This window comes from Microplitis mediator, chromosome 5 (assembly GCF_029852145.1).
Source record: "Microplitis mediator isolate UGA2020A chromosome 5, iyMicMedi2.1, whole genome shotgun sequence".
NCBI lineage: Eukaryota > Metazoa > Arthropoda > Insecta > Hymenoptera > Braconidae > Microplitis > Microplitis mediator.
In genome coordinates this window covers 26,888,853-26,903,325 of record NC_079973.1, presented here as the reverse complement: position 1 = coordinate 26,903,325, position 14,473 = coordinate 26,888,853, and the positions used below count along the sequence as shown (strand labels likewise).

At 37.3% G+C, this 14,473-nt stretch overlaps 1 protein-coding gene across 6 annotated transcripts in view; it reads left to right on the top strand.

The window, feature by feature from the left end:
* LOC130667723 (dachshund homolog 2) overlaps positions 1-14,473 on the top strand; it is a 150,501-nt gene that overhangs the window by 58,486 nt on the left and 77,542 nt on the right. For 2 of the 6 annotated variants that reach the window (XM_057469535.1, XM_057469532.1), the window contains 2 exons: positions 3,364-3,494; positions 12,880-13,126. In XM_057469535.1, coding sequence (XP_057325518.1) covers positions 3,364-3,494; positions 12,880-13,126 — 378 coding nt within the window. Of the gene's footprint in view, positions 1-3,357; positions 3,495-12,879; positions 13,127-14,473 lie in introns of all 6 variants that reach the window. The other 4 variants (XM_057469536.1, XM_057469533.1, XM_057469534.1 and 1 more) reach the window with 2 other exon arrangements.

Below are 14,473 nucleotides of genomic sequence, written 5' to 3'. Positions count from 1 at the left end.
AAAAATGTATATGCATTTTGATACTCGAGGAATTAAATCTCAGTTATGACACATTTCCAAAGAGTAATGCTCAAACTCTAAAACTAAACTCGGTTGCTATGAGCAATAGATTCGCTCAATGCGCGAAAACGGGGTTGCAACCCTCGACTGTGCCAAGTGCACACCCTAACCCCCGGTCCTTCTACGAGCCATTAATAATATACCCATATTGGACACAATTCACCTTGAAATTAACCGGCAGTCGATTGGTAAGCCTGGGCAAATTGACTTCGAAATTGACAATTTATGGCAGCCAGCAAACCCGTTTCAGTTTACGCGATCTCTGTCTTTCTCCTCTATTCCGCGTTACCTTATCTCCAGGTTCGTCTTCTCTCGATAACTTAATTACCTCCTCCACTCCCCCAGAATTAAATTCCTGAAAAAATGCTCATGTTCATCAACTAATTAGTCGAGATAGCTAGCTTGCCATTTTTCTTCCTTCCATTTAAATGCCTTCGGTTTGTTAATGTTGGTAATAATATTTGAAAAAAAAAATAAAAAACACGAGCTATTGAACGTAAATCAGGTTGGAAAAGGAATCGAGTGTAGCATAGGAGCGCGTAGGTACGTTCGTTCGCTGGAACGCGTGTAGATCGTTGATCTGATATCGTATCCAAGAGTAGATGAGCATGGTGTGATTTATAGCGAGTAGCTTAATTGTCTTAATTACGCGCTCGCTTCCGTGGAAAGCGCGATGTATATGCGCACACCACTCCAGAGCTCGTGATCTTGCATTTTATATTTTTCACCTTTCATGAGCTAAAATTAAAAAACACAAACATAAACATAAATATATATACACATAAAATAATCTAATAAAAGATTGAGATTAACATAAAAACGGATTAAGCAATCGAATAAATCTCTTCTTCATCTTATTGTTTTTCCATTACACTCGAGGCCGCATGTGCACCGACACAACAATTTCCCGGGCACAGTACCCACTCTGGGGTTTAAATTTTATTGCGCGTATGATAAATGATGCTTGTTGTTGTTCAATTCAAATTCGCGAATGCAACAGAGTAGTTTATGATTCTCACACGGCGTATCAAAGTCCCAGTAGAGTCTTAGTTTAACGATCCGTGGAATGTATTTCGCAGCCAACTATGAATTATTCAAACTCTCTGGCTAGGCGGTAGGTCATTATCTTACGTTCGTGCCCGATGAAAATATTTTCTTTATTCTTTTCTCCTCTTTTTCCTCCAGCTCCTCTGCTCTGTGATATGCCACTCGTAAGAAAGTACTTGTACTCTTGTACTCATATTGTTGCTCCTATCCGCCAACTTCCTCTCTATTAATCTTTTAAAAATTACTATCTGTGCTAACGATCGCCCCGTCTCTCTTTTATTCCATAATTAATAAAATATATGCATACGGAGGTTCAAAAACAAATTACTTGCATTCAAAAGTCGTTCGACTTTCGCGCCAATTATTTCATTGCGCGTTTATCGTTCACTTTTAGTCGGATCGGTAAATCATCGAAGCCTCGATAGACTGGATTTCAGCACCTGGCACCAAGAAATCAAATACCACACGCAACTGGTAATTTATAACGCGACTCACTTGCGGTAATTTAAACGGTATCAATTGATCAGACGGTTCTATTGATGTAAAGATGGAATTTTTGATGTCGATGTGTGTCGCCTCTTGATATCGAGACTTAGATCTTAATATCTAGACACTGGCAGCCGTACACGCGTATAAAAAATATATAAGAGCGATCAAAGCCCTCGGTGAATGCAAATTTAATAGCATGTAGCGTGTATAATTGCGGAGATCTGATTTGCGTAACGAATAATATTCCAACCAGTTGGAATCCTTACGTACGAATTATTTCAATGAAATCGACATAGATATCTACTGCATTTTATTATACTATTATAAATGAATAATTATACTCGTGATCTGTAATATTCAGCATGCCATTATTTAAACTCTTGAACTTTTTAATTTTTTTTAGTAAATAAAATATATTATTTTTATTAATAAAAGGCTGGAATAATTTCGCGGTTGATTAACACCGGGCTTGTTAATTATCTTTATTGGCACTTAAATGTATCTGTAAATAAATATGTGAGATTTATCTGTCGAGTTAAATGGGCAATAAAAATAAATAAAAATTACAACAAAGTCGGTTTTAAATAAAAGTAAAAAGTATACAAAGTAAATGAGAATTACGATAAGCTAATCGTTTTGCGAGTTGAGAGTGCGCTCTTGTTTTCGGTGTAACCTGAAGCTAAGCGGTTTAAGAGATCAACGGCACATAACCGACCGCGTCATGAGAATCATCCGGACGATATCGCGGCAAGTTGAGATTTTGTTCCTCGGGATGGAATGAGAATGGGATGACGAAGGTGAAGTAGGAGGAGAAGGAGGGAACAGTAGTGAGTACAAGGGGTGCCAAGTGAGTAGGAGTTTTAAAAACGAATCAGAGGGAGAAAGTAAAAATGTCTGAAGGTTTGTAAGAGCCGGCGTAGCTGGTGAGGGTTAGAGACAGGATGAAAAATTAGATTTACAAATCTGTCTTGACTACTATGAGATTGCCCGCTTACACAAACGCGGTTCTCATGTATCACTGAGCAAAGAAACCAATCACACGAGGTGTACAATGATACACATTAATCATTTTATTTTTTTTATTTTTTATTACATCTGCTATTGTTATTTTTTAATGAATGAATGAACTGGGCACTAATGACTCCAGTGAGTCGTTTTAAAAAAAGGTAGATCGGCTTGAGGGATGTTACGCGGGATTTAGAGCGTGACTTTGAGAGTGAAATGAGAACCTTGACCGTGGTATAACAACTTAAGAGAGAACTTTTTAGGCTGGTTGTCTTGCTCTTAAATTATCTGCGTGTTGCACTAAAGGAGAGTTTGTGTGAACAATAAAACAAAAAAAAAAAAAGTATAACCAAGTGTGCGCCACTCTGGCGCCTGGGCCCTGTATGAAAAATGGACACCGCTGCCACCTTAATTCACTGACTAAGCTGCTCTTTTTTGCCTCAGATAAATTTAAAAGGTGTTGATTAAATGTTGCAACGTATTATTGACAATGTATTTTAAATATTTATAATTTTTCTAGTTCTCGAAACATTCATACGACAAACAAATTTTTTTTTTCTTTAAAATTATTAGTAGCGATTATTTTAACAAAAGTCGAGAGCGCCAGGTGAGTGACACAAGTACTGAGTATATACAAAAATAGTATATACGACTTGTGACGTAAGAGCTCAAAAAAATCGACAAGTCGCGGACGGGGTAAATCGTTACCTCGATGACGGTTGTCTCTAACCACAGTAACTCTCTACCACTGTGCAGCTCCAGGCCCGGGAGACCGCCAAAGAGAGCATCTATGGGACTGAGTTTAGCGGCGAGTCATCTTGCTGCTGCTGGACATCCTCCTCTCAAGAAGCACCGGCTCGACAATGGCGACTACTACGAGAACGGCCATCTCGGTGAGTTTATTCAATTATTTTTTATGCTTCATTTATTTAAATTCCCAATTAATTAAATCATTTTTTTAATTTATACCCCCAACAATTTAATTATAAAACGCAAGCAGGAAAACGAGTGATTCGGTAATGAAGTAGTTGGGAATGGGATAGATCGTCGAGTGTTGGCACATAATTCGTAGAGCGGTAGAGTTGCTAGTGCAGTTTGATATTAAATGTATGTATGTAATGTATACCTATAGGCTGAGTACACCGCGGGTATGCATAAACGCGCAGGGCACACACTTGATTATTACCATCTATGCATGCTGCTGCACCATGAACCCAATATATAGCAATCAATTAATTAGGGGAATCAAACACACTTGGAGTGAGCAAATTAACTGCGATTCCACTCCTATGTTATTGCGGGTTGTGGTTCTGGTGGTCTCTCTGCTCACGTGCAGTCCTTCTATATATATATTATATATACATCTATAGGGGCCCCCTCCTCATTTAAAAAAAGTTCATGACAGTGAATCGAAATTCGAAAAATTTGCGAATTCTGAACTTCCAGGCCTCGTTTTTCAAAAGTTCTTACAAAAAGTCCAAAAAAATTCATAATTGGTGTCAAGTTTTTTTTTTTGTTCTTCCAACCAGTAAAATTTTCAAATAGAATTAGTTTTGCTTGAAAAATACTTCGTTCAAAAATTTTTTTACACTTGAATATTTTTAAAGTTCCAAAAATGATCAAATCAAAGTTCAGAATTCTCTCAAATTTTGGAGTTATAGGAATATTTTTAAAACGGATTTTTTTTACACGGACCATTGGTATTTCTGTGCAGACTAAATAAACCAGCAGTCCGATTTCAGTGGATCTCTTTAGTACCATTGGTAGGTATTATATGAGAACAGAGCGAAATTGGAGACAAAACATCTATCACTTGTCCACTTATATCTCAATTTAACGTAATGCACTTACTCGTTCAACGGATGAAATATCACACTCGTAATTGTTCTGTCGACGTTCCAATGTAAATGCATTCGTTTGTTTTGTTTGATCCATATGAATTGAATGAATGAACGAACGAACAGTCTGCAGAACAAGTAGAGGGAAATGTGCGCACAGGCCTTTATGCTGCTGTTGCTGGTGGTCAACAAACTTAACCACATTGTGCTCGGTATTAATTTTGATATAAATGTAATTGTTTGAGTAAATAATCGGACATGATGTGGTGGTCGGCATCAATTTTGTTCAGAAATATGTTTCGAGGGTTGATTATAATACAATTAATGGGTTAACATTTCTGATGTTTCCGTGCCGCGGCCAAAATGCTAAATTTCAAATAAATATCAAATTATGCTACAAATATATACATAACAATATATTTGTACTGCGTTACCGTTGAATTTTATTAATTAAATATAATAAATTTATTACATTGTCGACCGCAGTCGATACGCTAATTAAATTAAACACGAGAGGGAAACAAAAAAATTTTTTTTTATACTTTCATTATTTTTAAATATTTTTGAATCTATTACTAAAATATTTTGACGAATGGTTTCGTTAAATTGGACAAAGGATGAGTTTTACTGTTAATTAAAATGAAAATGCAGAGTCATCTTTTGAATAATATCGGACTGTTGTGGTTCAAAAAAAAATATCATGATCATTTAATAAAGTTAATCAAAAACTGCCGGTAAAAAATTGAAATGCTTTGAAAAATAAATATTATTATGACATGTCGTGAAAAATGGTACCGTGTTTGTTATAAATTTTCCCCTTGTGAAAACTGTAATAATAATAATGACAATATGTATGTATATATTTATTTTGGTTGAATTAAAAAATACGAGGGTGGACAGGACAGAGAAGAGTTTTGTTGAAAGCTCAATTGAAGTTATCAATAATAAGTAACTTATTGGATTATAAATACCGAATAAAGTAGCTTTCAAAATAAAAAAAAATCAACATTGGTTGTATTGATGTTGTGTGTATCCACAGGGAGGATGACGATGACGACGACGAGGGGGTGAGGGGGAGTGGGAGGTAGGGAGGATTGTGAGCCGGTTATTTCGAGGTCGGACGATTCACGCGCACCGTGTAAACACGGGCGAATCGATTCGACACACGCACGCGAACGCCTGACGGTTGACACGCTCTCATATACAAACATATATATTTTTATTTATGTGTATGTACATGAGTATTATATTGTATAAAGCGTATCAAAAATCGAGTGCTTTTTATTGGCTCAACTTTACCGTAAATGTATATGTTTACTATACCAAATGCTGTTTCCACATTAAAGTAAAACGGGGAGCTTCCAAAAATATTTTTAAAACCACATTATTAATTTCAAATATTATTTTATCGGGTCATAAATAAATTTATTAATTTATTTATCAAATTTATGTGCAAGTAAATATATTAATCGATAAACATTTTACCTTATAAATTAACTAAAATAATTAATTAAATTTATTTAACAAAAAAAAAAAAAAGTATTTTATTCAAATCATAGCAATCGCGCGCTGAATAATGGAGTCAAAATTGTTTTGCATTTATTTTACACGTGGGTGAATACTCATAGAAGCTCTGAATAGCTGATCGTAGGCTGGTGAATGCAAAAAAAAAATATCGACACAATACTTGTGTTGACGATGAAATAATATTGACATTTAAATTGTAATATGTGTTCTTTTCACAGTTTTTGTTGTTTGAAATGAACGTAAATATTTTTTTCCCGGTTATTTGGCTTAAATAAATGAAAAATTTTGGTTTTGCCAACAAAAGTCCGGTGCATTTATTTATTATTTTTGGAGTTGAGGGATTTGTGGTCAGAAGCCGTTGAGGGATGTGCTGTTACTACTCCAACTACTGAGCTGCTGTGGTGAAACAGTAGGAACTGAGTAATTCGGCTAACCACGATGCGTTTCGAGTCACGAAATTGCGGTTGACCCACGTGTTTATCAGCTTTCCCTAGAGTAATTAATTAATTTATATGAAACAAGTCTAATTTATTGTAGTAAAAGGTGTCGTTTGGCTTAGGACGTTGACTCTGCAATTAAATTACGCTGAATATAAAAAAAATTAACAGCAATAATAGCGAGTAAAAAATTACACAATGATTTTTTATCCTCAATCAAAGTTTAGTGTGTCGGGCTGGCGCGCCGGTTGATTGTTTTTACGAGAGTGCCGGTAAAATAAAACCAGTGCACCAAACCTCTTAATTTTGGTAACACTGTTATGGTTTTACAGCCACTATACCTTCCTCTACTCTCTTTTACAATCGGTGTCTGTAAATCAGTCGGCTAAACTTTTGTTTCCACAACACTAGATTGCAACAACAACAAACTTTTAAAACTAATGAAGACGTCAGCTTGTAAAAATTATAGGATACAAAACCAAATTTTATTATTACAATTACAATCACCTTTTTTACTCTTAAACATTTTACTGATTAAAAAAAAAATGTATGAAATACTGAAGTGATAACAATGAAAAATATTAAATGGCATGTATCCTTTGGTGTTGAAAACAGTCAATTTTTCTCTATTGAAACAAACGTTTAATTCCGTTGTGTGTGCTGTTGTAGTAAGCACTTCCTGAGGGAGAGTTGATGGTCCAACGATTCGCGAGAGAACATAAAAACACCGAGCTCCCACTCTTTTTCCTGTATCGCTCAATTAACTCGTCGAGTTCGACGCGTTCTTTGCTTTGTGCTAAAAACTTTTTTTTTCATTTCATTCCACTTGATTCCATTATTTTCGTTGTAATTCACACCACTTCCCTGGACAGGGAACCCACACCCCCTTTCTGAGTCCTCCGAAAATAAAACATCGTCAATAATAAAATAATTTATTTAAGTTTCGTTTAAATAATCCAATAAAAAATCCAGCAAAGAATATTTAAAATTTAAACGAGCAACGTAAAAAATAATAACATTGTATCCCATATAAGTGAAGATCGGTTTAATTTAGTAATATATACATGCTCTTTACTTTAATTATCACGTAAAACGTATAAACAATGCATGCAGCTGCTTCACGATCGGGGGATTATGTATAAGCTATGTGTGAGGCCACCTTTATGCTCCACACTACACTTTTATACTTCATCTCCATCTGACTCATCAGTAGCCAGTACTCTAGCCAGCTCTTTTCCTCTCCATGCTGTCTTAGTCTATTTAATTCTGCATTCAGTACAACAACAACAACAACAACAACAACAGCAACTAAACACAGTTTGTCTCGAGTTTGAGCATTAAATCGCTCAACAGTTGTACTCACATGCCGCATCAAGAGACATAAACCTGCCAGCCGTAAAAACTTGATGAAAATACTCTTGTACTCCACATATGTACATTATTTAACAGCATACACGGTCTTGGCCGTGTAATTATCCGTTTTTCAATTATTGGCAATTAAACTAGCTCTGGTATAAATGATGACAGAGAACCGGTCGGAGCTAGACCTCATCGATTATAAATATTTTCGTCTTATTTTATTCAATAAAACTGATAATAAATAAAAAAAGGCCAAAGTGAAATAAAGAAAAAATATCTAAACCGGTATGTGATTTTTGGGTCTGTCAGCATCGGAGTATTCTTCTCTGTCTTGTCTGCCGCTCATATCGGTTTTAGTCTCCCAATAAGCGACGGTGAATAAAACGCGGACTATATACCTGCTGCCAAGACCAGTCAGTCAGAAGATATTAATAACGAAATATGATATAATGGAAGCATCCCTACGCGAAATACAATACAATGTTTATGTACTGGATTAACTGATGTTGCCCGATCTCTCGGTTGTGAGACTTGCGTATATACCGATGATGAAAAAGTATCGACCGAGTACAGACAGTCCAGCATTTAAGACACTGGACTACAGAATTCCCGGTACATATATTTGTATATCTATATGTATATGTATATATTTATGTATGCTGAGTTAAGCAGATGGTACGGAAAAACGATGTAGTCCCTCGGCCGATCTTGATTGTTGATACCAATGCAGCGAGATTCGCCGTCAAGATTGGGCCGTTTGATTTTTATTTTTTGTAAAATGCTGTTTGTTGTACATATACACATTTGTTGTTTATACTGAGTGAATGTTGTACGCGTGTCTGAAAAAATAAAATAAATGAAGGGAGAGAGTACCCAAGAACCCGGACACTTGATGGTAATTTGAGTTGTTGTTTAAATTTTCGTTATTATTTTTTATTGGACGTTAAAATGTTAATCCGATGGTCGGTTCTCTAGGATAAAAAAAATAGCTGGATACATTTAAAAAAAGGATTTAGGACTAATTGTAAGTGATGATGATGGCGAAACCCAAAATCATAAGCTGGAGAAATAAAAATAGCAATTTTGTAAATAATTCATTGGCCGATACGTCTGTGTATAATTTTATGTTGGAATAGTTCGCATAACGATCATCTGGTCTGTGCTATCGGCTCATTGGTTTGCTTTGTTATTATTTTTTTATTCTTTGTTTTATTTATTTGCGATATATAATATTATTGATGCCGAGTATTAATAATTTGGTATTCATAAAATAGTGCATTCATAATATAATATGGTGGCCGGAAATTTTTAGCCGATGAAGGGACGGACTAGATCGCCTGGAATAACAAAAAAATGTAAAATAAAAGGAACACACATGTATTATAATAAAAAAAAATGAATCCTGGAGGATAGAGATGAGCCAAAGGAGAAAGAAGAAAGAAGAAGAGAACCAAGAGGAAGATGAAAGTGGGGTGTTGGTCAGAGTATGAACCGCGAAGAGTGTAAATAATGCTGAGGCTGATTGTGGGCGTGGCTGACAGAGCTCTAAAAATCTTCGACTATATATCAAAGGGTTTACTGCCTTGAGATGATGCCCAGTAAGGTGTGCTGTATGAGCAAGTGAAAGAACGCCAAGCTTTGAGACTTTTTCGCCAAGAACAAACAATATAGTTATGGACAGAGATAACACGAGTCGAAATCGTCGCGCGAGAGAGCGAGTCGGCTCAAAAGTTTATAAAAAAATGAGTAAGAGGACATCGAGACTGAGTTGTTGTCTTGCAGACGTTATTGTTGCTCTGGACAGAAGATTGGCTGGTCGCGGCTCGGGCTCGGGCTCCAGCTTCTATTTATCCGTCGTAACGTCCCTATGTCTCAATACCCTGGCTCGGATGCAATGAGGACTGAAAAATTAGGAGGAGGGTAGAAAGAGGGAGACGTGTGTGGTTACATGTATGTTGCGAGGGCTTTGTGTATGTGCCTTGGGCCTCGTTCACTTTCTCGGCTATTCGACGATGCGATGGGCTACTCGGTTCGGCTTCGCTCGCTGTATGTTCGCAGGCCCTGGCCTCGCGATTACTTGAAAAACCGGATTTTTGCTGCACGAAACTCTGTTTCCCGTGTTATATATATTTACATATACATTTGTATATACTACAACTAGGTACCGATCAATATTGTCTGACAATTTAACCCGCTGGTAGTCGAGTTTGTTCATCTCAATTTTATTTTAGATAATTTTTGACTCCCGGTAATTTATGCGAAAGCAATAGATTGATACGGATGGAAATAAAAATTAGTTTGTTGGTAAAATCTCATTTGTCCGTAAATTTATTCTCGTGTTTTGTTAATTTATGGTAGAGTGCACAAGAGTGAGTTAGAAAGAGAGGTGATGGTAATTATAAAAGAATAATTAAGAATGAGAATATAAGAATAAAATAAAAAAAAAAAAAAATAAAAAAGAGGAAGAAGCAGAAACAAGAAAAAAAAAATAAGTAGCTGATAGACGTTTTTCTCTCAACGTCATTCTTACTCGCAACGCGATTGTGCACCGCGTAATAGTATCAAGCATATATCAGCCAGAGAATCCCCCGGAAGAACGAGATGCTCGGCTGATGCCTTTAGTACCTGATGTGTAATAAAGAGAGACGAAATTCACGAGGTGGATTATTTAATAAAAAGAGCGATGTAGAGGAGCGAGAAAAACGAACGTATGAATACTTGTGAGAAAAGAATTAAAAATAAATAATAAAAGTAAGACAAGTAAAGAAGAAAGAGTTGGTGGGTATAGTAAGAGATTGTTGGTGGGTCTCCTCGAGGTCTCCGCATGCCACTGCAGTCAGCCCAGACAGAAAGCGGTCTGTATAATTATGGGTTGTCACCTCATCAGTTCGCGAGGGCGCACACACTCTTACGTGTCTGTACATTTGTACAAGAACATGAGCACAAGTGTGTGTGTGTGTGTGTGTGAGTGTGTGGTGGAATCATTGCTGCAGAGGCGAAGGAACTGGACGACAGGCAAAGACAGAGGCCGAGTGAGTCAGTCGAGACAGCGAGAGTCTCTTGATGTGGCTGGTGGATATGCTGCAGCACTACAACTTACACGAGAAAGGGTTATTGGAGTGCAGTCTTTAGCTCAAATTGTGTTTTATCGTCCTTCGCATTCCACTACAACAAGGTGATTGGATGAGGGACCCGTGTTTTTTCTAAGAACGATGATTTTGGTTCTTAATGAAAACGAAATAAAAATTATTAATGAAATGAATGTTTGATTTTATGTGTACGTATGTATGAGGCCGCTGATTGTTTTATTTATTCTGGTTTGCATTTTGTTTTTATAACCGCGGTGAGTTCAACGAGCAGAGTCGAGATGAGGAGAGGGAGAGGGAGTGCGTTCGGTGCATCAGTTGGAGATTGTAGAGATGAAGGACCGAGGCTAAGTGGAGAGTTTAGAGGGATTTCATTAAATCATATGGATTGGAGATAATGTATGTTATCGAGCGGAGCGTTCAAATCGCGCTCTATAAGTTGTAATAAGTCCAATTTTAAGGCCGGTCATGGGCCAACGGTTGATCCAAACAGTGGTTGTCAAACATTTTTTACCCGAGTATATTTAATGTGCATTTGTGATTTGTGTGTTTGAGGCCTGTGTGTTATATCTTCAGAGAGAGTATATTATATTGGAACACGTGCTGGAGTCCATTATATGGACTCCAAGATTAGTGTGTACGTGAAAGTGGGGGCTGGGTTCGAATCTCGGGTACCCACCACTTAGTCGTCAAACGGCCAGCCGGTTCGTCCAAAATCACTGCCATTTAGATAATTTGTAATGAATAGGCACCTTCTCTTCACTCGCCTGTGTCCTTTATTCCTTTTATCCAAAGACCGACTCTCATTCCTCACCAACGTCACTCCCTTTTATTTTATATATCTTTGGTATTTATTTATTTCTGACCAACGAAATACCCAAATCGATACCGACTGGATGTCATTGCCAAGCGTTACGCCAATATCTTTTTTTTTTTTATCGCAATAAATATTTTCGCTTAAAAGTTTCGCCTGACCGAAAAATTTAAAAAATAATTCCGGTTTTATCGAGAAAAGGTAATTGACGGTTGTCATTGGACGTAATAAATCTAATGTCTCCGATTTATTTCCGATGGGTAGTCGAGATAAAAAGCTCGAAAAAAGTCGAGTAACTGTCGTCATGTTGACTGAGGGAAGGGCGAGCACGTTTTGACGAATGAACCAAGCGTGGCTTGGAATGCGAGACGAACACTTGGAAAGAGATCTTCGAGGAGTTTGAGGGCCGCGGGAAAGAGGAACCGACAACCGGAGGACTTATCGTTGTGAGACCAACTGCTCGTGCTGGCATAACAAACGATATTCGCGAGAGCGATGATGGAATGAAAGTGGAGCCAACAAGGGGCTGATGCGAAAGAGCGTCGATGAGACCTCGTCACATCTCGGGTAGGAAACGTGACGAAGCATACATTATACTACGGGGGATTCTTTGCCACTTCACTGCAAGAGATTCACAACCTCTGTGTGTCGCACTGCAAGATTGATCGCTCTCAGATTTAACGCCCGCTGTTTTATTTTACTCTATCTGTTGCTGTTCACTCAATTTATTTTTTAAAAATTACAATTAAAAAAAAATTACACTCAATAATTAATTAAAGTTAATATTTTGATGTTATTAGATTTATTGTCGTGATACACGAGGGTTGAAAGTAACATTTTGTATCGTATACTCTAAGTCGGTGTACAAACACAAACGGCTATAGTGTGTATTAGTCTACGGTGAAATCAACGTGCAGATTATATGTAAAATATATATACATATACATCTCTATATATATGAATAGAGTTTACTATACAAGTAAATCCGCTCACACTTGCACGTCGCTGTGATTGATATTTGGTTAAGCGGACAGCGATCCATCAACCCGACAAAAGCGCTCTTTATCCTCCTCTGTAACGTCAGCCGCACGTTCAATTCCCGTTTGTTTAAATCTTTACCCAAAAAAAAAAAAAATCTATTTTATTTTATTTTATTTTATCCAAATTTATTAACAACCTGGATAGCGACGAGTGCAGATGATTTAATTTAAAATTAGATGATTTCATGTTTGCAGACGTCTCGCGACTGGAGAAGTCACCGTTGCTGGCGAACGGATACAACCAGCCGCCCACACACTTGAGTCACATGCAGTACATGCAGCTCGGAGGACATCCAGGTGCAGGACACACGGCCATTCTTTCGCCTGCGAGCCTGCCGCACCATCTCCAGGCACAGGTGCAGGCGCGTGTTGAACAAGGACTAAAAGTCAACCCGAACATGACCAACATGGAAGCCCTCGCAAGGTTTGTACTTGAGTTGTTTTACTTTTTAATATAAATTTAAAAGTTTTGTAAATGCTGGCAAGAGAGTTGATGATTAGGCTTTATAAATCTTAAGTTTGTACAATTGAATCGGCGTGTTACCCCTCGATTTATTGCTAATGATGTATCTCGGAAATGACGAACTGCCGCTGCGGGAAACATTTTCATTAACTCAGCTCCTCTTTCGCGTTTATATACCAGGGCAAGTTAATTTTCCGAGCAGGGAGAACAGAAATGAAACGACCAAACGACCTGTCCCCATCCTACTGCTTAATAAGTATCTTTAAACTTGTTCGTCGCTTAAAACTTATTCCTATGCTCGGTAATATTTAAATTATAAAATAATTATTACCCTGCAACAAACTCAGTCGACCATGTTCTTCGGTATTTTTATTTTGGTGTAAAAGCTAAAAAAAGTAGCAGAGTATTATCGATGACACATTTGCCCAACTATAAAAATTGGATTTATTTCATTAAAGATTCCATTTAGCGTCTTGTTGAGTCATATTAAACACATGCTAAGAAAAAGAAAGAGAAAAAGAGTGCAGCAGTGATACGAATAAGAGTATAAGCTCGCGAGGCCAAAAGAATACTAGTTTAAGAGGATTTAAAAAGACAGTGAAGCCGTGGAAATCGCGGGGGGTCTCGACACTACTTGATCTCTTCTCTTTTTCTTCTACTTGTTATCGCTGGTTCTTCTTTATTTATGCACTAACTTTTCTTTACTCCACTGCAGTCTTTTCTCCGTCTTACCCAAGCCGCTGGTTTATTTCCCTTCAACACAGCCCAGGTTTAAATTACATTCCGAGGGTTAGTCTAAGTCTATCTTCCGTCTCTCTCCGCCGTAACAATAGCAAGTGCAGCGACTTGACACTTGATCTCAATAATTCTTACAGCAATCTCAATAATTCAATTTACTCATTACCTTTTTTCTGCTTTTATGTTAAATTATTTACAAAAGCAACTTTAACATTTCAAATTAACGCTCCTCCACATCCTCTACCGGCCACCGTCTCCAACTAAATAACTAACGACAAATTGTGGTGAGCCATTAACAACCTCGGAGCGTGTTGGCAACATTGTATTGACAATATATTCAAAATCTTCACCTCAACCACTTACCAACTCCAACATCTTACATCCTTACATGTTCAATTTACCCTACGCTGTGTAAGATTTTGTGGTTAAGGCCTTTTAGCCCGTTGAGTTTCCCTTTACTTCTTGCTTTGGCCCTTTCCCTTTACTTTGCTCTCTTCCCTTCGTTACATTCCACATCCTACACTCGAAACTCTGTACTCTACAGTCTAAAGTCTGCACAAACGCTTTAAT